Here is a 25,526-nt window from a genome sequence, read left to right on the forward strand (position 1 = left end):
TTTTTTAATAATTAATCAAATTCAGGCAAGTTTAATCATGTGACCTTAATTAGTTATCCAACTGGAATGATGAGGACATGTACTGCAAGAGTAAGTTACCATAGGATATTGAGGTCTTTTCGTAGTATTGGAAATAAAGGTTAGTGGAGCTTGTGATTAATTTGTTCTCTAATGATGCAGGAGGCTGTTGATAACTGTGGTCCAATGCAGATACTCAGGAACTGTGTTAGTAATATAAAAGTACAGACAGCATTTCAGTGAAGTGGTCTAGCGGCCAGGCTTGGCATATCTCAAAAAAAATTGAATGGGGGGGGGGGCGGGCAGGAAAAGAATCCCAATTGCTCTACTTTGGTCAATTATTTTTGCCCGATTTTACAAAGTGTTGATGCTAACCAAGGAAGTCAGAGTCTACCATCGGACCATTGATTAACACTGAGATACAGGACAGGTGGAGAAGCTGAGCTTGTTAATGTGTGGATGGAGACTTCTGAATTATTTTCCCTGTAGTGTATTTACCAGTTATAACTAGCATGTTATCATTTTTATATCTGTATGTTATCTTAACCACCATGTTACCATTTTTATATCTATAGCAGATTCTTTCAATTTCATATGTCACTACCCATCTTCCCACCTATTTTCCATTTTGTTTTTTTCCCTGAAATTTCATTTTGTCCCCTTCACTGGTTTGTTCAATCTATGTATCAGTCATAGTGTTGTGTTCTGATGATCATGTGTTGGAGGTCACCTCTGTGTCCAGTCAACAGAGAAGGTGTAAGGTCTTTTGTAGTTTTCAGTTCTACTATAACTCTTTTCCGAACCCTTATACTACATCCACATCCACTTTGATTTCAGGGTACCATGTCTCCAGACATACTTGCATTGATGGCATACTCTCTTTTATTTGCTTATCATGGAGTCTAGAGTCTGATTAAGCTCTCCATGCCACAGTATTACAGCATTGTTTTGTCCTTTCATTGAGGCACAACAAAATGTTACTTAAGATAACAATTTAACCTTAGCTTCAGATGCGATAGCTTACTTTTAGGGTAAACCAGAGCCTTTGGGGACAGAATAACTACTGAGAAGCAAGAGTGCAACACAGCCTTTTTGCGATTCTTCTTGCATGGGAAACTCATAGACCAAATATTTGTGCCAAAAATGAATAATAGAAGTAAAGAAGATTGCTATCTGAAAATGCCAGAATATCTGATTCATGAATTCATGATTCTCAGTTTCAACCTCATTTGTGGACTGTATTGGCCAAAATTAAGTAGTTTTCCAGTTGCTCAATAAGGATCATCAAGCAATTGCTAAGTGTGACGTCAAAAACATGAGATTTATAGAGAGCAGCTTGGCATTCTAGCATTATTTTAATGTTGTAATTTTAAACAGAAATCCAGATAGCTATCTTTTGTTAGGGGGCTAAATTGCAATCTTGATTCTCCTCTCTGGAGAAGTCATCCCTTTTTCAATAATAAGAATGTGGAGAGTTTTAGCCAAATCAGAACATTATCTGTGGAATTGTTATGCTGTGATAAATGCAGCCCCGCAACTGGTGCTACTTGTCTTCCATCAGCACAGAAGAAGTATTTGGTCAGCATTCGCTGACCAAGTTAGGATGGTCTCTTTTCACAAGTAATTGCATTGTTCCTCACCTTTATTGTGGACTCTCTTGCTAGTGAGTTTTGGGAGGGACAAGTGTCAAGGAACAGAACCATAATGAAGTACCTGCGATTAAGCAAGGATTACATTGCTCCGTTAATTCTGTAAAAACTTGTCAGTTTGGCACCCAAATAAATGCCTAGAGTGCGTAAAACATGGAGCAGAGTGACCTCTAGAAGAAAAATCAATGGCAATTCATATTTCATATGTCTATAATTGCTTGTGAGAGCATGGCAGCAGTTTGTTTATAGAATAGCTCGTTCTACCACGAATTGTTTCCTGACTTTTTCTTCTTTTCAGTGGTGATGCCTCTCATGGACTGTGAATCACAGCCAGACGCAGCAATAGACAAGTTTTATTGGTGGTGATTTTTTATTATTGTTTTCACATTACTGTCTTCAGAATTGCTGCACCGTGCTCTGTTTGAACCAGTGCACTAATCTGTAGTCACAAGTAAATCGTGTTCCAACTGTTTTCTTGGAATACTTCTGAAGCTTTTACCTTCTTTTTAGTAGGCAAGGCTTTATCCTCTGGCAAGTTATCCATTTGCTAGTGTTTTAACCATCAAACTGAATCCATTGTGTGGCCTTCGTTTTCAAGCAATTTGTCAGAGAGGCAAGGAATTCTCACAGTCTGCTAATTTAAAGACAGAATTTTGAAAATATCTTTTTCCCCCCTGCTTTGCTTTGCTTTGTTTTTCCATTTTTTTTAAGAAGCTGTTGTAAGATTTGTATCCCCACTGAGGACCGAGATGTCATAGGGATAGAGAAAATGCCGCTCACTTTATGGATTACTGTTAGGTCAACAAAACTTTGGCAGCATTGATTAACTTGACAGTGAGTACAGCAGTACATTTATCACTTATGGCTGTGCTGTAGAAAATCTAATAAGAGGCAAACAATTCCCTTTAGAGCAGTAACAGGTTCACTGTGGCTAACGGTGCATGCACTGGAAATTTCTGACTTTAAATTATACCCTTGCTGCTAGTTGGGTCATTGACTCAAAGCTACTGCACTTTCACTGCTATGTTCTGTATTATTAATTTGATCAAAATTGTTTTGGCTTCTATAAATGTGATTAAACCATGTATTGGAGTTCCTATAAACTCATAAGCATTTTGAAGAAGGCATGTAGAAGGAGCTTGATCCAAGCTTCATTATGTAGAAGGGGCAGCTGCCTGTTAGAACTACAAATGTTTGGGGTCTTACAAGGTTATATAAGAAAAATTTTGAACTCTTGCTTACAAATCTGCCTGTAACTCACAGATTTAAATACACCCAAAACCCAAATCTGTCTTTCATTTAATAAGTTTCAATGGCTGGTCAGAAGAACATTTTTCGTATGTTCAAATGTGTGATTTGTTAGTTATCGGTAATTACCTTAAAAATTCTATACAAGTTGATTTATAGATATGTTCTTCCAGTTGTCTTGTTTTTGTAAGAATTATGAGAATTGAACAATGAACAAGAGATGTTCTGTCTCTCCTGTGTATAGCTGCTGCCGCTTGACTGAAAGTTAGTGTTTGGTTCTAATCTGATCATGAATTTATTATTTTTTTTTTTGTCCGGTATTGCTTGGTTTCACTTTAATAAATCTTTTCTGGAAGTCTGTGACCAGTATATTGGGAAGTATCTTTGCATTGCAAATATAGAGAAAAAACATCTTGGGGCGGGGGGGGAAGGTGTTAAGTCTTGTACTTGGTATTTCTCTTAAATGGAAGCCCTGCATAAGAGATTCTTTTACAGAAATGTACCAAGCTTTTTTTTCAGTTCAAATAACCAAAAGTGAGTAAAGGCCACATACCTGAATAATTGTGTTTCTAGATACACGCAAGAAAGAACAGTGAAGAAAATGCAGTATTAAGTGCAGATCAGAACATACAGTGTGCAACTAAATTTGTGGATTTTATCTTTGTGATACAATCTGCAAAATTGCTGTTCACATGGGAGAGTAGGTTGGGTTTTTTTTAACATTAGGATATGTGGCTCACTAGAGTAGGGAGGCTTTGTGAGTAGCAACTGTTATTTCAAGTATTTTGTGTTATTTTAGGAAACTGTTTAAATTGGAGGTTTTGTTCTGCAATATCTGTAAAAATGATGTCGTTTTCTTTGTTGGGAGAGAAGTATTCTACTTGGATCAATTGTCAGGAGGCTTAATGTAATAAGGCAGTTTGTGGTCTGACTAAAAGAAACACTGTGCAAAAGAAATTCCCATAGCAGTTTGTTTTTAACAGAAAAACTGAGTTCACCTGAAACATAAATACATTGAAAACCAAGGCTTAATAAGGTAGAGCAGCTATAGAAGGAAACAGAGTAGGGTGCTCTCCAAAGTATGATTTACAGTGGCTACAATTTAACCAAATATCTGTGTTAATGATAATACAGCTCTTGCAACAGCCTAACAGCATATTCTTTGCAAGAAATGATCAAGCAAGCTGACCTAAGTACTCTTTGCATAGTGAGGGGAAAAATACAGTTAAAATAATGCTGTTTCATTCTCCTTTTTCTTTTAATTTGCAGTTGTGTGCAAAAGTTGTGTTTCTCACTCTCTTACTGCATTTTAGAGGCAGCAAGACACATTTCCACACTTTTTCCTGGGTTCATACAATAAAGGAGTTACCCTACTGCCTGCCTTACTGAAGAGAGACCTGATATTGATTAACTATCACACTGGCATCAGAACTACTCTTAGGATTCAATTTTTTTGTTGTTTTGCATATTTTATTGATCAAAAGTGGTAAATGAGCATCAAGCGTGCAAGAAGACGATGAATTGTTTACTTGCATAAAATAACCTTTCAATAAGGGAAGATGCATTGCTCACACTTTTGGTGCTGTTCTGCTGCCCGAAGCAGATGGCATTCAGCTGCTATTGATTTGCTCCTATAGTTACAGAGCAGCATGTAACAAGGCGTGCTTATTTCTCTGAGAGGTGAGGGTTTTTTGCCAGGGAGGTGGGAGTGAAAATGGAAGGACAGGGGGGTTTGGGGCTTGCTTTGGGGTGGGTTTTTTGGCAAGAAAAAACAGGGAAAACCTTGCAACTTCTGTTAGCAGCTCTATGCAAACAAAAAGCAGGGTTCGCATGCTTGCAGAGAAAGGGACTTACTTTGTCTAGTTCTAGCATTTCTGGTAACATTAATTCCCGTTGCAGATTGAGTCTCTGAGCAAGCAGGTATTTAAGATTGTAAAGATCTTCCAGAATTTAGCATCGCAGACTCTACACCACACTTCTTAGCTGCTATATTTTTTTATTTATACTTGTCTTTTCCCACTTTTGTAAAGACTGTCGACTCCTTAGAAAGACAAAATCATACTGCAAATGCTTCATTCTGCAAACAGTTCATTTCACTGATGAGTAAAGAATTTAATAATTTGCTGTTGGATCTCTCATGAAATGGGAGGGGGGAGCAGAGAGGGACAAAGATAGCTCTCTGTGAAAGTTTATTTGAAAGGGTATTTAATGCAGAATTTTGGCATGAACAAGATCTTTAATTGTTTGACAGATTTTAATGAAATGTAGGTATATGATAGAAGAGAGTTTCAGTAAAGAGAGCTTAGAAATCGTTTTAAGACAAACGTTTTAGATAATTTAAAGTTTTATTTCTGGAAGAGTAGTATGGTGGGTGGTATTGAGAAGCGGGGTGCAGCTGTCAATCGATCTGTTCTAACATAGAAGTAACCCTTCTGTCAAGATCTACAAGTGTGGTAGTATGAGAGTTAAGAGTTGTTTCAGTCCGAGGTAGAAATCTCTTATGAATGGTTTTTGGTGAGAACAAACCTTGGTGAGTTTTTCAGAAAACAGATGCTTTTGAATCAATGGCTAATGCTGTCAGCATAGCATTTACGGCATTGTTCTAAGTTGATTGGGTCTTGCTCTCCTATGGGGGCTAGGAAAATGTTTTAAACATAAGAATTATTACAAACAGAAGTTAATTTGATGGGACCTGGAAAAGTGCACATTTATAAGCAGGGTTTTCTGTGTTACAGTGGTTCTACAAGAAAGCCAGTTGCTGAAAGGGCTACCAACACTCTAAAGTAAAAAAGAAAACTCAAAAAAAAACCCCACCATATAAATCTAAATATATTTGGTCAGCTATGTTACCCCTTCTTTACCTCTGCAAAAATGACACAATGAGTTCATTAACCCTAGGTGCAGTGAATTCCCTGTGCTTTCTACATGCTCTTGTTCGGACTTTGGAGCGGGTACCTGCTGCTTAGTCTAATTAGTTTCAAAGGGAATGTCGAGTCATTTCTCAAGAGTTTACTCTGACCCCAAACCTCTGACAAGAAAATAGCAGGGAGACCAAATAAGAAGTTATTGTAGAGTTGAATAGTGTTTTTGTTACAGTATCTTGTGGAAACAATGCAGATGAGGAAACCATCCTTAGATGATTTCTAACTTTTTGATATCACATTTGCGTGAAATTGTCATTCTTGTGAAAAGCGAGACTTCCTCAGTCTTCATGAACCACCTGACTCTTTCCTTGTTCCCAGCAAAACATGTTAGAGCCGTGGGACGTTTCTTATGAAGCAAAAAGGAGTGAAAATGCTATTCAAGGCTATTCTTAATGTTTCAGTGTTTTTCTGGGCTTATTCAGTTCTCTTGAAACTGTGTTATTTGACCAAACCCACATTATCTGACCAAAAAATCTAACATTCGGTGCAACATCTGCACCTTAACAGAGTAGTCTGTGACATTATCCAGAGAGTGGGTTTTTTGGGGATCGAGAAAAAGCCGGTCATGCTGCAGAGATACCCCTCTGTTTCTCTGACTACTGAGGTATCATTCTGTTGCATGTGGCTCTGAAGAATGGAGTATAGCTTAGTGTTTTTTAACTGTGCCTTTTCTTCAGGCTTGCTCATAGCTTTCCTCCTTATAAAGGTCTATTTACAACCATAGTAAATATAGTAGATAGAAAATATGGCAGTGTAGGAAAAAACAGTAAGCATGTTCTGTGCAGAAATAGGGGACAGTTTTCTTCAAATTCTGCTTTGAATGAGGCATGGTAAAAGGAGAAAAAATATTTTTTATATATTTTAGTATGTCTAGAAATTAAACATGAAAATACAAACACTGCAGCCCTTCTGCAGCTAAAACTGTATTCTCTGTCAAACAGTTTTTTTAATGAAGTGTGAATTACTTTAATATATCTTGCAATCTGTCTACATAAAACTTCTAGTGAATTGATGAAACAGTCATTTCACTTTTATTTTACATTCAGAAATGTATTTTCTCTCAGATAATTTGTATTCAATACCAGTAAAACAAGGCAAGCAATATTTGGTTCCAAGTCATGTTCTAAGTTTTCTTAAAACATTTGTTGTGTTCCAGTAACTCTTTTCTGTTTTATTTTTGTTTTGTTGTAATATTATTTAGCTTTGCAAATCGTTAAGTAGTGTGCATATTGCTAAAATAAAACTTTTCAGAGTTGACAGCAAGCGAGGTGTGTTGGATTATCATCCCTGCATCACCCCTTCTTCTTCACTGCATGCAACAGGGATGCTGTCTGCCCAGCGGGTCAGCCTCCAGCTCGGCCCTCTGTCCCCAGCAGTCCTTCCACAAAGCAGAACAGAGCTCCCATGTCCCCTCAGCAAGTCTCCACCATCACTAATGCTGGGAGAGGAAGGAGGTAGAGCGGTTGTGGGTGCACAAAAGCTGACAAATTACCTTTTACTGTGGGGGTTTGCTGGTGAGGACTGGCAGGTGGGACCGGCCTCTTCCAACCACCTGAAAGGCACAAAGGCTGAGTGAAATGGAGGGAGGAGAGAGTGAGTTGGCCGTATCCCAGCCATACTCCATCTTCCTTCTCTGGAACAGCCATTTACTGCTGCAGGCTAGTACAGTTAACCCTGTAACTCACTTGGCATAGCATAAAATAATAGTTGGAGCAGATTAGACCAGAGGTTCTCCTGGGAGGACAGCCTGCCTCTGATAGTGCTTAAAACCAGGTACATGAGGGACAACAGAGACAACATGCTTTGGTAATTCATCCTTAATACACTCTCCATTTCCATGTGTTTTCAGTTCAATGAATTCCTCTTACATCAGTCTGTTCAGTGTGCAGCACCTGCAATGGTCTGTGGCCCGTGGTTTAGCTACTTGTTCCATGAAGTCCCTCCTTCTGTCTAAAGCCCCTCCTTTTTTATAAGAATAAGATATAATTTCTGATGATTTCTTGATTCCTTTTCTAATTGTTTCTAATAGTTTCCAATAAACTTTTGATTTGCTTTTTTTAATTGCTGCTGGATAGGGAGCTTATCTTTTGAGGGATATAATGTAGCCCCCAGCATCTTACTCCCCTCATTGCTAATGGTCAGTCTAAAGTCCATCATTGTTGGTTATTTTTTTTCCCATAGGCATCACTCCTAACCTGTGTTCTCCTAAACTCTCTGTGAGGACTTGTAACTACTTATTTATCTTTGCAAGGATCGTGGCTGCTAGGTTTGCCTTAAAGCCTTTGGTGGGGGTCTTTGTCAGAAGCCTTTTGGAAATGAAAGCAGGCTCTACCAACAGGGCCACATTTATCTGTGCTTGTTGATCCTTTCAGGGGCTGCAGTAAGTTTTGAAAAAGGGGCTCCCTTAACAGCAGCCCTATGATTCTTTTCCATCCAGATGTGTTTACACATGTGTCTACTAATTGTACTCCTTATTGAAGTTGTTACTAACTTCCCTGGTACAGGCATACTAGTTTATAAATCACAGTTCTTTCATACTACTCCTTTTTTTTTTTTTTAATTATGTTTGTCTTTTTTTAGTCCTCTGGTTCTAGAGTGGCCATAAACAATACGGTATACACCGATGCTAATTCAGAAAATTTATCAGTGAGTTCCCTTAGGCCTGTTGAAAGAATACTGTGTGATCCTGATGACTTCTTACTGTAACAAGCAAATGCTCTTCTGTGTATTTTAGTACCTCAGTTCGACATACCTTGATGAGGATCAAAAAAAAAAAAAAAGGAAAACTAAAAGTTTTCAGAGGGTTCAGAGTTTAAATCTGGCAGTGATGAATGCTGGTGGCTTGATGATGACTGCTCCTGGCTTGGATGGGAGTACTCTTCGCTGGGCAAAAAATGGGCTGGCTGGCTGGGTCCAAAGAGTTGTGGCGAATGGAGCTAAGTCCAGTTGGCAGCTGGTCACAAGTCGTGTTCCCCAGGGCTCAGTGTTGGAGCCAGCTCTATTTAATGTCTTTATCAATGATCTGGATGAGGGGATTTCAGTAAGTTTGCAGACAACACCAAGTTGGGCAGGAGTGTTGATCTGCTTGATGGTAGGATGGTTCTACAGAGGGATCTGGACAGGCTGGATCGCTGAGCCAAGACCAATGGTAAGAGGTTCAACAAGGCTGAGTGCAGGGCCTTGCACTTGGGTGACACCAACCCCATGCAGCGCTACAGGATTGGGGATGAGTGGCTGGAAAGCTGCCCAGCAGAAAAGGACCTGGGGGTATTGGTTGAAGCATGAGCCAGCAGTGTGTCCAGGTGGCCAAGGAGGCCAACAGCATCCTGGCCTGTATCAAGAATAGTGTGGTGAGTAGGACTACGGAAGTGATTATCCCCCCATACTCGGCACTGATGAGGCCACACCTCAAATACTGTGTTCAGTTTTGGGCCTCTCACTACAAGAAAGACATTGAGGTGCTGAAGCATGTTCAGAAAAGAGCAACGAAGCTGGTGAGGGGTCTGGAGCACAAACCTTATGAGGAGCGGCTGAGGGAGCTGGGGTTGTTCAGCCTGGAGAAGAGGAGGCTGAGGGGAGACCTTATCGCTCTCCACAGCTACCTGAAAGGAGGGTGTAGAGAGGTGGGGTTCAGTCTGTTCTCCTAAGTATTAGGCGATAGGGCAAGAGGAAATGGCCTCAAGTTGCACCAGGGGGAATTTAGACTGGGTATTAGGAAAAATTTCTTCACCAAAGGGGTTGTTAAGCACTGGAACAGGCTGCCCAGGGAAATGATTGAGTCATCATCCCTGGAGGCATTTAAAAGATGTGTAGATGTGGTGCTAAGGGACGTGGTTTAGTGGTGGACTGGGCAGTGCTACGTTAATGGTTGGACTGGATGGTCTTAAGAGTCTTTTGCAACCGAAGTGATTCTATGACTCTAAGAAAGGGTTATGACGTACTAAGAAGACAGGAATGTGCACTAAATTTAGAGGAACAGTCTTAGGACCGAAGAAACATTTGCAAATTTGGAAAATCTAGAACTGACATTTTCAGTACCAGTTTTATTTGCCTTAGAGTGTGTATTTATGGTAGTCTTTAATTACCTGATCAGATACTGTTGGGTGGTTTTGCGTCTTTTTCCCATCTGACTTTCTCAGTGCACAAGAATCAGCATAGAAGGAGCGCAGCATCTGACTGTGCGAGAAACAAAAAAAACTACCGGTTTCCAAACTTGTCAGGTGTCGTAGTTTGCAACCTGAATGTTGGGGGTTTTTTTTAATTACAGCATATTGGTATTTAGTTCCTTTAAGCTTTCAGAAAACAGTCCTACAAGTTTAAACGTTTTCTGCTTTACCTGTTGTTGTATTGTGGATTGTAAATGCAGTTGCTTTTTTCTAAACTTTCTTCCCCTGTACTCTTGAGAAGACTTTTCCAAGCATAGCTAACTCATTTCTTTACCATCCCAGATGTGTATTTTCTGGATCTACTGATACGTATATTATTGTCTAAGGTATTCTTGCACCTGTTTGTTATCAGCAGCATTATTGACATGGTCTTAATTACTTGTTAATTGTCCATTGTCTTAGTGGTCCATTGACTTTTAAAAAACACTTCAGCCATTTTAAAATCAACATTTATTTTGGTGTCTTTCTTTGTCATTAATGGATCTGCTTACTCTTTGTACTACTTTTCCCTGTTGCTTATTTTTAAAAGCCTTTCTTGTTCCTAGTAACTTTTTTTTAATATCATTAACTCGTCCTGCCCTTCTGCTTCTTTTCCTTTTGCTCTGTTGATTTCTTCATTTCTCATCCAGCTTTGTCTTAACCTCCAGTCCTTTGAGCAGTGTCTCAGGAAATGATATTGACTGCTTCCTTTCATTTTTATTTTTCAAAGGAACTGTAGTCTGTTGCACTTTGTTTCTAATCTTTCAAGGGCTAGTCTCCTATTTTGCTGCAGAGAGATTCACTTTTGCTCCCACTACATTATGTTCCCAGTTTTCTGAAAAAACATTTCAATATTGTGTTTTTCACATCAAGTGGCTTATGTTTGTACACTCTAGCCTCAAGTCAATCCACTCGACACTTAGTAGTTAAATATTAGTTGGAACTGTAAATGTGTAATTAACTACCTTTCTAACTAAAGTACTCACTACCTTAAAACTTACTTCATAGTATTTTTAATCAAGATCAGTAACATTCTGTAAAGCTAGGTTAGGTTACGGCTTAAGTAAAAATGTTAATAGCTCGTAGACACTGTCATTAATTTCTGCATACACATTTTCAGTGATGATCCAGCAGTCATTTAACGTGTTGGGATTCCCTTCCGTCTAGTTCATTTTTCCTCTGCGTAGCTTGAGAATGCTGCGATAGATGGATTTGTCACTCAGGAGGTATCTGGTGAGTTTTAAGCTCACTGGAGGTATAACAAATGGTTGGTGCAGGAATTTTTCTGCTATTCTCCAGTCTTGAGCTTCAGAGGTGCAATTCCCCTCTGCACTTTTTTTTTTACTTTTGTGACTTTACATTAACTTTCAGATAGTGACCTGTGGATCTGTGTTGGAAGTATTTTGGCATGTAAAACCTACAGTCAAGGTCTTGTTCCCTTTCAAGCTCCACTGTGTAAATGGCACTCTTACTGTTGACTTCCCCTTGATATGTATATGTAGTCTGGGAGTGTTAGCTAGCTGGTACTTCATATGGAGCATCACTTCTGTGTCGTATGTGTGTTTGAATTCTTCTTGTATCTTTATACAGTTTTAAGCGTGTCTGATAACCTCCTCCTGTTCTTACAAAACTGCCCATCAGTGAATGTTTGTGGTAGTAATGAAAAGTGGAGAGTCCTTACTACGACAACTTCAGTGACAACTTATTTAGAAATAATTCTGGTCGATAACCTGTAACAACATCCTCCCTGAAGAAAGGAGTGAGTTTCTTCATAGTTCTTTACAATGGGTAATATAAAACATTATTGTATCTGCTATTACTTTAAAAAAAGGAAAGCTTTCTCTTACAAGTCTGGTTCCTTCGTCTACTTGGTTTTTAGTTAATGTGTTCTTTTGGTAACCTTTTTATCATTTCATGGGACTGTGTAAAGCAGTTCAGGAAAAGCAGGTTAATAGAAGAATATAGACTCTAAAGTGTTCTAAAAGATGTGGGTTTTGGTCCCAGTGGAGACTGACACTCCAGCCTACTTACTGTAGCTGGAATGTATTGATTTTCTTCTCCCCCATTTTAGCTGCACCACTGAATTAGGTATTGTGAAGCATCTTTCCCTGTGAAGAGAGGAAAAACTGTCATGAACTTTTTCACCCTAACAGTACAGCATTTCAAACTAAACCCGATTGAATGGAAAAGTCTGTAAGGACTCTTAAAAACCTTGTAACTCAGCTCCCCACTCTGATTTCTCCCCCTCCAACAGCTGTTCCAGCAACCTTGAGAAAGTATGATAGGTGATTGTAATAAATTAATTTTTAAATCTTTTTTTCATTAAAATGAACAACAATAATAATCTGTGGAAACGATGCCTTTCTGTGGCGTGATCTCCTAAGGTTAGCACAGTGGTCTTGTTCAGGTTTTCAGCAAGATGTTCAGTTACTGTTATAATTGGCTGATGAGTAGGTTTGGACCTAACTAGAATGCCAGTGTTCGATTTTGCAGTGTCCTCTGTGAAGATATGTCACCATTTACCCTGGCTTTAGTGACAATTTTCTAAAAAGGAAACTCGTGGGAAATCATTATGCTGTTTATATGTCTCCCTTGTTGGAGAGCATTATCCTGTGATATTTTAGCACTGTTTTCCACTGCATGATGGCATCTAGCTAAGGTTAAGGCAGAACAAGTCCCTTTGCAATTTTGTGACTATATTTTACTCGCTGAAGGAGAAAAGATAACCGACAATTAAGTATTTCAGATGTCACTGAAAGAACATGTGCAACTAATCAATGACATCCTTAGGGAACATGATTTTATGAAACTGATAAGGTAGAAAAATTGGGATTTTTGTGATTTGTGTTACATAATAATAATTGCACCCTTTCGATGAAAAAGACATTTCTGCTGATGTAAACATCAGGCTTTCCCTTGTGGGTTGGTTTTTTTTTCCTGAAGCACAGAGTAGTTCATTAAAGTGTGACAGTAACAGATAAACACCCTTTACGATTTTCTAAGAAAATATGGCGCTTATACTCTTTAGTACAGCTGAAATCAATGAGTTTGAAAAATACATTTCTGGAGTCACTTCCCAAATCACTTGCCAGAGGTTGTGTTAGGTGTTTTAGTTTTGGGGTTTTTATTTATTTTAGGAAGGAAATACACATGCTGGTTTGTTTTTTTTTTTTTTCTTAAATTAGTCTGCTTAGCACTCTGGGGCCCATATTTGAAACTCATTGCTGTGATCATGGCAGAATCAGATGTATTAGAAATTGACTTTACTAACAAACTAATTGTGAGTTTTTATTTCTTTGAAAATATGTATCTTTAAGTTTCTGATTGCAGTGTAAACACAGTAGTAGTCCTGTTTACAAGCCAGTGTCATATATTCACTTGAACAAAGGCTACGGTTGAGCATGTTACATCACAGATTATAGATAGTGGTTTAGAAACTTTACCTGCTCGTTCATTTTCTGCTCAGCTATTATTTAAAGATCATCAAGTTTGTAAAATATGTATTTCTTACAAGATTTCAGTCAGAAGTCAAAAATCTTTGTTTTAGGGGTTGTTCCAGGTAAATTAAGCCAATTATGATAAAATTTATTTCTGATCTAAGAGTATGTTTTTTAACAACTTAAATAGGAATTTGAGAATGCTTACATTTTTCCCTGGACCACCAGCAGAGGTAGGAAATGCAGCTATACAGACATACCTAATCCAGTGTGGCTGGCTTTTTTTGTTGTTGTTCCCAGGTTTTTCTCTCTTTTTCTGTGGTTTCTACCATGTATATTAAATGTCTGGATTATGTGCTGGCCCTTTTTTGTATTGAAGCCAATGAAGTCAAGGCAGCAGATAATTTGCACCCTTATTAGTATAATTAACTTGTACCTTCATTTATTCTTTAATTCCTTGAGATGTATGTCACATCACATCAGCTGAAAAATCCTTCTTTGTTCAATGCAGTCATTCCTCCCTTCATAAAATTCTGGAAATGACAAAATTCCCAGTCAACAGAGGCGGCATCCAAAATAACAGTGCAGTGCAAAATTGCCTTTGCTTCTCTGCAAATGCTACGTTTTCAAGTTTATTGATCACCAAAGCAGAGTTACTGACAGTTGACAAACTATATGGATTAACACACTGAAACAGATGCTACTTGCTTCCATCTTTTTGTGATACATATTTGGCCAGGGCAGGGTTAGCAGGGCTTGGGTTGACTTGATGTGTGTCATGAACAAAAACTAAAAGAAACAGGATGAGATACTAATCTGGAGCGCGTGGAAGCAGAAACAAATAGGTTTGCAAGAGCTGTCGGGATTTTTCCTTTCATACACTGATGTATCCTTCTTTTCTTCTGTGACAATCGCTGTTCTGTTCAGCAGCCTCAGCAGGCAGCTCAACTTTTGGAAGAAGCCGTCAGGAGGTGCAAGCATGAGGTTGCACGTAAGCATTGGATGCCCTTAAACATCTTTATACAACTTTTTGCAGTTCTTCATTGCATATAATTAGTAAGATGGTTTTATTTGAGCAAATCATGCGCATTGTTATGCAGTTCACACGCCCTCTGAATATGCATCCACCTCCACCCCTCCTTCTGTGCATAACCTGAATGCAGAATAGGATAAATTTTGCAGCGGCAGAGTGCTGGTTTTGCAGTATGCAGATGAAGTGGCATTTTTTAATGCAGCATCTTCATATAGAGGTGAACTGAAAGGCTTAACACTTGCCAACGTTTCAGACCTCCTTGCTTGTTACAGCCGTTGAAATCTAGAACAGAAAAGTTCAAAAGCTGCATTTTGCCCTGTTCTTTTCTTCTAACTCATTAGTGACGGCGACAGCTGTTGAAGAAATGTAAACTCTGGATTGAGAGCCTACATTTGCAAATGTAACATAAAAAAAGAAACAGTTCTCAAATATCTTTGTTTTTAAATGTGTTTCTCTCTTGAAGCCTGTGCACATCTTCTGTAATTTTAACACTAGCTGGGTTTTCATTACACAAATAACCAAACCATTTGCTATAAAACCTGCTATAAAATCCAGATGACCTCTGGATGTCTCTTCCAACCTAATTTTTTTTGCTATCCTTTTATCCTCTACATACCATTGTGTCTCCCTAGTGATATTGTAATGTAAAAGAACACACACACAGGAACAGGTTACCTCCTGAATGTAAACAGAGTAATGCTTCTTCCCATCACCAGTCTTGTTTCTTCTCTGGGCTTTGTTTCTCCTATCATAGAGTGTGAAAATGAACAGGATGAACGTGGATAGCTTTACTTGTGCAAGTCGTTTTATTTCTAAATCTAGTGAAGTTTCTTCCATGCATACGTTCACTCCGGATCCAGACCTTTACGAAGGAAAACTCTTTAGGCAAGAGCTTGTGGCGTTCATTTGCATGTGAAGTTCGTGTGTTGTAAGATTGTATGGCAGTACGAACAGTAAATAAATAGGTGCTTAATCTTTTGGGTGAGACATTGGTTGAATTTATGGACTGTTTTGTTTGACTTGTGAAAATTAAAAATTGAGAATGATTTTTGGTCTGCTTCTATGAAATTGTCAGGGATCTGTTGTTTCCTTTGAAAGCCATTCTTTCATGATGAGCTTGCACCTAAGCATCTCATTTATCTGCTACATATTTTTAATTAATCTACTGAAAATTGATCATCATCTCATCAATGGAAAAATGAAGGAGAATGGAATCTGGCCATTATGTCATTGCTGTGGAGGAATGTGGCAGGTCCAGCCAGCAGCTCTTTGGTCAGAGCTTTGTCCTGAGACTCACAGCGCAGATACAAGGTGTATGTTGCAAGCTGATCTGTCAAGCCAAGCAAAGAGTTTCTCTTGTTAGCATTTACCATGGCATGCATTAATAAAATTGCACAAAGTGGAGACTTTCTTTTTCCATTGATGGGTCGGTCAGGAGTCTTCTGTGAGGTGGACGTGAAAGCACTGAGGTGTAGCTGCTTTATTTTATGTCTTAAATAATCAGAATTTTATTCGCAAATGAGTGTGACAATAACTTAGTTCCAGAATCAGACGTCTTTGCTTGAGAGGCATCTAGCTTGGCACCAGTGATGGCATGTGAAAAAGAATGTAATAGCATAAGTTGAATGTATTTATATGTGATTCATTAAGAGTTGTGGTTTTGCCATTGAAATGAAGCCCTCCAAAATAGCTGTAAAAAAAACAGAGAAGAATTGAAAAGTGTTGCAAGTGGGAAGTGTTTTGGTAGCTTGAATAAAAGTGTGTGATATCTAAAATATTAAAAAAACTTGGGTTTCTATTGTGCCTCTTTTTTTTTTTTTTTTTTTTTTTTTTTTTACAGACAGTCATTTTAGAAAATGAAGAGCTCCCTAAAATATTTCTTGATTTCCTGAACGTTCGCCATGTACCTACCTTGCCAAAAGCAGAAAGCTGTGGGTAAGCTCTCATTTACTGAAAAATACATGGAGGCCAAAAGGCCCACAGCCACTCACTGCTGATCCAGTTCCATTGACTTAAAATGGTCTTGCTGCCAACTCTAACACTGTAAAATAAATGGGCATTAGGTTCATGTTAAGTACGTTTATATATCCCCAAAAGGTGGTAAAATAAATCCAGCCTGTTCAAAGACAGAAGTGAGGTTTAATGTAATATTCTTGGAAAGCAAAAGAGAGTTTAGATGAGAAAAATATGATTTTCTCATAGATCTTGAAGTATCTACTGAAATTAATTTTGTAGAATATTCATAAACACTCACTGAAGTTGCATAGAAGAAAGCCTTTGCGTGTGTTTTATGGTCCTGGTATCTGGACAAAATAGAATTTCATTCTGCGATCATCTCAAGATCTCCCTCTGTGTATTTGAAAAGGGGGACTTTCACCTTTCTGATGACATCTACCCCAGTAGCCCCATTGCCCTTTCTCTGGGAAGGGCTCTTGATCAGGGTGGGAGAACAGAATCTTAGTATGATTATGATGAGTGTAATGACTACAGAAATACCGAACAGTGTGACTGGAAGCTCTGCTACCATCTGCAGCTGTAATGTTTGTAGAGAGAATAATTTATTTTGCTGTGCCAGCTGATGTAGTTGGAAAGTCTAGCCAGAACTTGCTCCCCAGGAAGCTATGTGTCCCTTTTCCACTTTGGGGGAGGCTGTGTGCATCTGCACTGGAGAGAAGGCAAGTTGAAAAAAACGGAAATAATGTTGATGCCCCCTTACACTCAGAGGTGTCTATGGCCCAGGGCAGTCTCCAGAATCATTCAGAAGCTAACAGACTTGGATTTTGCACTTGTAGCTAATAACATCAGCCAGCACCCTCAATGGGACTGTACCCCATCACTTCATAGATAGATAGATACACTTGTGAATCTGTTAAGAGTAAAATGGATGCTGTCATTTCCAAGTAGTGGTGGTTGTAAAATGATACGATCTCCCACATTCATTCCATCACACTGCATTGTGCAGCTACTGATCAGAAAAATGTTGCTCTCTGAAGTGTTAAAGGATTTGGGTGTTTTTTTACTGTATAGTTAGTTTTGTTGTAACTGAAGTTTCCTCTCGCTTTACTTGCAGCTCTTTTGATGAAACAGAATCCGAAGAATCAAGGTGAGCTTGATTCCTACTCTTTCTAGGACACCAGATTAATAAACTACTTGAAATTACTGGAGTTTATTGTATTTGTTCCTTGCAGTTGGCAAAATAATTAGATTAAAATTAATGTGTTTGTTAAATATTATGGCTAGTTTCATCAGCTGTGCTAGATCCATCCATTTGTAGTATGAATTGAGCATCCTTATGCTTGTATTGAAAAATTCCTTACAAAACCCTAATAGAATACTGCTAGCTCTGAAGTAGTTCTGGGAATGTTTTTTACCCATTTAAGTGTGTTTTTCGTAGCAAGAAGTAGCAGAAGAAATTACAGAGGTTTGGCTTCTCCCCTATGCATTTGATAGAGCTTTGTATATATCTGGTTGCACTACTTGGCACGTATATGTACAGAGCAGAGCAGAGAGGGCTGGTGCTGGCTGGGGGAAGATGTCTGTACCGTGACCAGGGTGGGACACAGGCCTGTGGGGGACTTCCGAGGACTTCCTCTCCGTTGGTGAGGTGTACAGCAACCGCTTTGGGGGCTGGAAGAAGAACATGGTGAAATTCTGAGTCTGTCTGGTGGCCTGACGAGCCTGTAGACCGTAGAGCCTGGTTGTAGGTGACCTTGTAGCCTGAATTACACCGAGGACCAGGGAGCAGAGCGGGATCAGGAGGTCTCAAAGCCAGCTGCGAGCCGCCCCTCCTGGATGCAGCCCCTTCACCTCCAACTGCATGTTGATGTTCTCACTGCGCGGCTGAGAAGCAGAGAGCTTTGCTCCCAGGGGATGGAGCCTGCCCTTTTTGGGCAGCCCTGGTGTGCAGAAACGCACCGGCATGGCTCCTGCGCGGTTCCACCACCTCACTTTATCAAAGCTAGTTTGTAGAATATTCTGTTTGCTGTCCCTTGATACTGACATCCCTGTTCTTGACCTTTCCAGCAAACTGTCCCACCAGCCCGTGCTGCTGTTCCTAAGGGATCCATATGTCTTGCCTAAAGCCAACGGTAATCAAACCTGTCATCTGTTAACAGCGCTTTACTGATCTGACCCTCCACCGCATAAAACACATTATTATTAATACCGGCCTAGTCAAATGACACTGGTCCAAAATCTAATAACCTGCCAATAAAACGATAGTTCTCGTGTAAGAAACCATTAAAACACTAAGTGGGGTGGGTGATTTATAAAAGGGTGGAATTTTCTCCCTCAGTTGTTCTTTCAGACAAACCTACTGAGAATTCAAATCAAAAGACGAAGAACATTGCTTTTCTTTTCTTGTTGTTGACCCTTTGGGCTGTTTTGCCTGAAGGATTTGAACTTAGTGGCCCAGTCCTTTTTAAGTGCTTTTTCCCTAAACACCACTCGATCTACTGTGAGCATGTTTGTATTTCCATTTGGATTATTACTATTTCTTATCGTTTGTAACCTCTAGAGCTCTTTAGGGGAAAAGAAAAGAAGAATGTATACCTTAGGTATAATTGATGTGTTTCACAGGACATTTATGTTAGCCTTCATCTCTTAATACGCAGTTCAAAAGAGTGTTTGAAAGAGCTTGCTATAAACCCTTTTTCTTTTTTTTTTTTTTTTTTTACAAAAAGTTCTCTGCGCTATTAATTCAGAGAACTTATCCTCTCTTTTAAATTAAATGTGTGCAGGAAAAAAATACCATTTTTAGTAGTCTGTTCCTCCTGCTTTTGTCATTTTACTTGTTTGAATTGTTATGTCTACTACATTTTGGATTAAAAATGTAGTACACTTCCAAGGGCGAATTTTTCTCCCAGAGCTGCAAATTGGGATTCTTTTTTTTTAATGTAGCATTTTGTTTGAAATCAAGTGTCAGGTTCTTGAGCTGCCTTGAAAATCATGAAATTTTTAAGAGTAAATTTAGGAAAGAACACTTGTTTGCTTGTAGTTTCTTAGCCAACGAAGAGTACTTCCTTGAGCTTTTCTCAAGATGTATATAAATACCTGAAGGGTGGGTGTAAAGAAGACAAAGCCAGGCTCTTTTGAGTGGTGCCCAGTGGCAGGACAAGAACATCAGGAAACATTCTGTCACTGTTAGGGTGACTGAACACTGGTACAGGTTTCCCAGTATGGTGGTGGAGTCCCCATCCTTGGAGATTCTCAGACGCCACCTGGACATGGTCCTGCGCAACTGGCTCTAGGTGTCTGTGCTTGAGCAGGGGCTTGGACCAGATGATAGCCAGGCATCTCTTCCAGCTGCAGCCATTCTGTGATTCTCTCGTTTTTTCAACCTGTTTTTCAAAACCATAGGGACTGAGATCATGTATTTGGAGAGTTAAATAGTGTCTCTTGCAGGCAGTGGCCACTCTGGCTAGTGGTGCAGACCAACAGTACTGACCCTATGGAGTCCTAATGAAGTTAAAAGTTGTAGTTGAAACAGAGTGCAGAGGTCCTGTGTGACCGAGGTCCGCATTGGAAAACACCTTACAGGGTCGTTTAGTTTTTACTTCAACTTTGCACTAGTCTGGTCACATGAACGGAATGCCCATCTGAGGCTGGAGGGCAAATCACAAAATTGATGAACCGAAGCACATTAAGGGCAGATGGTCACTTCACAAGGTCACTCCTGACCCAACAGTAATGCAGAGGCGCCCACAGACTTGCCTCTGTCTAAAAGTTGGTCCAGATGCTGCTTATACTAATATTTAGAGCAAGCCACATCGCATGTCTTAATCTTACTGTTTAACGCTCCTCTTAATTGCAAACTTGGATTCCTCAAGAGCGTTTAATTCCATACCATTCCTGAGAGAGAAAATGGATTTCATATACAGTTATCCTGAAAAATGAAGACAGTACTTAATGTTTCCAGCCCACATGCAAGGTTTTGCTGTGAGACTTCTATTCGAGATTTTGCAGTTCTGTGATGATATTTATCATCCTTCCCTAACGCGTACTCCAAGTAAAGCTAAACTTCCTTTTCTTGAAATCATCAGGAGCTTTATAATGAATTTTGCAACTACTCTTTTAAGTAGCGCTTTACTTGGATTAAGATAAAAGCCTCTTCTAATGCATGACACGTTTAAATATTAAGTAGGCCTCATTAATGACATCTGAAACAAAGGACTTTTCAGGCTTTTGCCAAGGCATTTTTTTGGGCTTAACACACAATATTTAGAATTTCACATGGCAGGTGAAAATTCTTTGTATTTGAAGACCCTAAAATATCAGATTAATTTGGTAGTTAGCTTAATGAATTAAAACACAAACTAGAATGTGAGCTGTAGTTTAAAAAAGGAGTAAGAAAACCAAGTCGTAAGTCTAGAGGCTCTACTCATTGACACAAGTCTAGTTAGAAAGAAACAAAGTTTTACGCATCTACCACTGCCTTTAATTCTTTTTCACTTTTAATTTGCAGCACAGAGAAAATATAGATGAACTTCCTAAAACTTTCTCTCTCAGATCAGTTCTTACTTTGATAGAGTCCGATTCCTTTGTAAAAAGCAGCCAAGGTTGTTCAAACTATGACCAAAAGTAAGTGTCCATTACCAAATAACTGTTCACTGTATGTACTCTTCGATGTAGGTGAACAGTGACGGTTGCTTGGATCAGAAGTGAAGTTAGTTGTTCCTCGATATAGGAATGCCTGTGTTAACATCTCCCCATAAAACAGGAAATTGTGTATTTGTGGGGTTTTAATTAAATAAATAGTTGTTTCTGGAATGTGACACTCAAAGAACAATTTTTTTTTCCCCCTCATTGCATTGTCTTTGTAAAATACAGTCTTGCCATTATGGTAATGACTGGACTTCAAGCATTGTTGAGTTGCAAGACAACTTTCCAAAAATAAGATTCCAAGTTACCGACCTCATGGATTGTTAGACCCACTTTTTTGTGATGTATCTAACACAGTCTGAGCGCGTGAGGACATTGCTTTTTGCGTAAGGTGGCCACTTCTTTGTGAGGGTGCGGGAAATAAGAAATTATGTACTATTTTGAAGAAAAAGGAAGGAAGAATCTAAAATGCTGCAAATTGAAAACGATACCTCAACAGCTAAAAAATGGAATCTCAGATTTACTGCCACTTGTTTGAAAATGTTCTGATGATTCTTTTAACCATCTAAGTATCACAGATCTGCAGGACTGTGCTTCAGTCTTTATTTATATATCTATATTTATATCTTTAATTTAATATGCTTGATTTTTTTAAGGAACAAAGCCTCACAGTAGATCTGATGCTGTACAGTTGTGTCATTTTTTTAATCAATACATATTTTCCTATATATTCTGTATGTTATAGAAGAACCAGTAAAAACTGGTTCTGGTAAATGCTGCTGGAACTGCAGCATTTAATTTAGAAGGAACGCATCAGATTGCCCTTACAAGTTTATTTTTAATAACATTAATGACAACAGCATAGGGTTATTCTACCAGGGTGATTTGGGATAGCTGAGCCTGCAGGACTTGAGGAATCATTACTGGATTCAAAATATTAACAAGTAATTTATAATGGTGATTTACTATGAGAAGTTGGGGAGAGTTATGCATCTGTTGTTTGTGGTGGAGGTTGCAGTTCATTAAAACATCCTAGAATACCTCTGTTTGTCACATCTTTAATACACTGGAATCACCTTATGAGATAACACCTTTAAACTAATAAGGATTTTTTTCGTACCAAGTCCAAATCTACTTTTTGCTCAGTATTTTTACCTCCAAAATGATTGTAGCAAAAGAATTAGGGGCAAAACCTAATTCCCAACCACATTAGGGGATCTAATTTATCAAGTACGTAATGATTTCTATAGAAGTTGCATTTCCCCTTTTTGAATATCCTGTAGGCTGACAGGTGAAGGAAAGGTTGGTCAGCGTGGAAAGTTCTGTATTAGAAATAGCCTTTTCTAGGCAAACCCGTTTCCTGGGGTACTAGCAATTTTAAGATCATACGATGTGATCAGAAATTCTTACTCTTAATGCCCAGTGATTTAAGTAAACCCTTCATTAAAAACACAGGAGTCGGTGCATTTGAAAAATGTTTTCACTTCAGTAAGGTACATCCTGCCATTCCTCTGTGTGGATCTGTTACTGTGTTTTATCAGGTAATTCTTTTGTGCTAAATTTAACATGAAAATTAAGTGCCAGATTGCTCTAGGTCTGTGGTAAGAACATAGTGGTTTGGTTTTTTTTTTTCCTTCAGATATTATGGGATGACTTTTTGTAACACATGACGTTTTACATTTAGACAGCTTGAAATCTTCCCGCCTCAAATAATCATCTCTGATTGTATAGGCATCCTCAAGTCCTCTCAGTCTAAACACTGCTGTAAACCACAATGGAAAAACAGCTTTGAAGTATTCCCAGTAGCAATCTTGGAATTCCTTCAAGTATATTGAGATTTTGTTAGAAATTGAATTGCCAGTGTAATCCATCTTCCTTGTGAGAAAAGATTCAGATAAAGAGCTGGAGCCTAGCAGCATTAAGTATTAGAACATCCCTTTAAATCAATAAGCTACAAATCTGGCAGCGCATTCATGCAATGCCCAGTGCTACACTAAAGTGGCTTTAGTGCTGAAACAGCATTACTAATAGCACATCCCCAACACGGATAAGCAGTTGAGTGATGCAGTAACCCAAATTACACGGGGCCTTACCTAGTTAAGTTTCACAAAAACATTTATATTGTACTGACGTAGATAAGAAGGCAAGTTTTTTTCCTTTTTTTTTTTTCCTCTTTTTTTTTTTTTTCAGATGACTTTCCAAATGTGGTTATAGAAGGCATTCTACATGGAATATTTTATCCTCATTTACTGCCCAGGTAGAAGTGACGCGTGCCTAGAAGAAGCTGAATCAAGTCTCCGAGTCATGTTTAGTGGAATTAACAGGAATAAAACTCTGTGATGTGAAAAATCATGCTCAGAAGCAAGAGGCACAACCTCACTTTAAGTTCAAGCATTTTATCTTTTTAAATAAAATTAATGTCACTACAATTGCTGCTTTTAAAAAAAAAGATATGGAAACAGTATTGAAGTTATTTATACCTTCTATATATTGACATGCTCTAACTATTTAACACTAAAAGCTGAAAGTCATACACTGAATTACACTAACCTTTGAATAGAACTGAAAGCTTTACTAATTATTTCTATGATTTCTATCATAAATTACACTAAACCTTGTTGCACCAGGATTTTTCCGAGCACATTACCCATTGCTGGCAGTGGATGGATCAAAAGTGCTGGCACTGAAGAGAGTATGTGAGAAATTGCCAAAAAAAAAAAATAAATTAAAGCAAGAAGAAATTGAAAGGGACTTAAAAGAATTTTATTCATTTTTCTTAAATTATTTTGAATCTGCTTCTTAATATCAGGTTGGAAAAGAACCAGTGCAGGTGTATGGAGAGTTTCTACTGTAAAACATGCTTCCATATTCTGAAATACATAGTGCTCTCAGGAAATTTTCTAGATGTCAGTTGAAATGATTTTATCTACCAGGGGATTTTACATGGCATTTATGCGTCTCCATTCAGTTATGACACCTAATCTGTTTGCGTGTTTACTCTTCACCTCAACTTGCAGACTGTATTCCATATCTTAACATTTTATTACTCACAGAGCATACAACTCTGTGGTAATCTAAAGCAAGAATATGATTAAGTAGTAAAATGATAAAACTAAAACTGATATATATACGCGCTAGTATGTATTTGTTCAGGTTTAACTGGAAATTTGTATGTGTTACTGGACATTACAAAATAAATTACTAGAACTTGAATGTACCACTTCAGTGTCTTTGTTGTGCATTTGTATTCAAACAAGACATTTCTCTGAGCTTGTGCCATCAGAGATGGGTCTCGCAGGTATCTCCACATGAAGCATGAGAAAATACCTGGGTGTCTGCTCATTTAAGACCCTCAGCACCATGCTATCTGCACATGCTAGGCTTTTCCTTCGCGGGATGGAGAAATTCAGTGTAATTGAACAGCCAGTGAGTCACTGGAGTCATCAGAGGAAGGGCCGGTTGCACAAAAGCCATGATAGCAAAGATAGACATGACCAGAAGCCTGATCCTGGAGACGCAGGCGTTTCCTCCTGATGACTACAAAACCTGTTTTAAAGCTGCTTGGGGACGGTGAAAAGCTGTGACTGGCAGAAAAGGTAGGCCTGTGGCTGCAGCATCTGTTCAGGCAGCAGAACTCTGTGCTGTCTGTGGTACCAACCTCCAGGAAAATTTTCGGCTACTAGCGGAAAGCTACTTGGGCGAGGGAGTCTAAGGCATTCTTGCTGTTACTGTCTAACGCTGCTTCCCAGTGAATTTTACTTCAAATGGTTAACAGAAAGAAACATGAACAGGGGTAAAACAGAAGTCTGATTGCCTAGTACTGGGCAAATTTAGAGGCTCTTGACAAGTTCTTCTCTAGCTCTGTTTTAAAGAGGGCGATAATCCTTTCATGAGTCTTTGACAAAAAGTGTCAGTATTTACCTTCTGGAGAAGCCCCAGGACTGTGGGTGGTGAACCAGCAGAAGCCCACCCTGTAACTACACCTGAGGCAAATCCCTGCCCACAGCGTTCTCCTGTTTCCTTGCACAGGGGTGCCAGTCGGTTCCTACAAGCTCTGTGCTGTAGTACCCACTCCTCCCCTGCACCACTCAACGTCTGGGCACCTCACGTGGGCTCCAGGACACCCTCAGGACACCTACAAAGATAAGCCGTGTGCCGCCTGCAGTGCAGGTGGATGAATCCTTCATCAGATCTTGGCATTGGCTCTTCTATCTTGAGTTCAAAAACACTGGAAACTCAGGAGAAAAAGTCCCCATCTCTATCCTGTGGGGTACTATGTAACTCACTAAGGAGCCTAACAAACGCAGCTGCCTCTAAGAGGTACATTATGCTGACCTTGTTCAAAAGCTACCAGTTAAGATGGATTAAAAGTTATTTAAGAAGCATTACAAAAATAACAAATGTACAGTCGCATCTCTGACATACAGCAAAACTGCAAGAAAAAGCATGGAGCTTTATCATAAATAACATTA

At 38.9% G+C, this 25,526-nt stretch overlaps 1 protein-coding gene and 1 long non-coding RNA gene across 3 annotated transcripts in view; one reads left to right on the top strand and one right to left on the bottom strand.

The window, feature by feature from the left end:
* Positions 1-24,267, top strand: part of SNX24 (sorting nexin 24) — a 90,720-nt gene extending 66,453 nt beyond the window's left edge. For both annotated transcript variants that reach the window (XM_054185390.1, XM_054185391.1), the window contains 4 exons: positions 16,295-16,389; positions 17,525-17,557; positions 18,478-18,542; positions 23,245-24,267. In XM_054185390.1, the coding sequence (XP_054041365.1) occupies positions 16,295-16,389; positions 17,525-17,557; positions 18,478-18,542; positions 23,245-23,315 (264 nt within the window). In that variant the 3' untranslated portion in view covers positions 23,316-24,267. The remainder of the gene's footprint in view (positions 1-16,294; positions 16,390-17,524; positions 17,558-18,477; positions 18,543-23,244) is intronic.
* Positions 9,906-14,166, bottom strand: LOC128902408 (uncharacterized). Its single transcript, XR_008463779.1, has 3 exons — positions 13,858-14,166; positions 12,016-12,092; positions 9,906-10,015 (listed from the first exon to the last, which is right to left on the bottom strand). It is a non-coding gene; the product is annotated as an uncharacterized LOC128902408 (long non-coding RNA).
* Positions 24,268-25,526: the final 1,259 nt, after the last annotated feature.

This window comes from Rissa tridactyla, chromosome Z, assembly GCF_028500815.1.
Source record: "Rissa tridactyla isolate bRisTri1 chromosome Z, bRisTri1.patW.cur.20221130, whole genome shotgun sequence".
NCBI classification, from domain to species: Eukaryota; Metazoa; Chordata; class Aves; order Charadriiformes; family Laridae; genus Rissa; species Rissa tridactyla.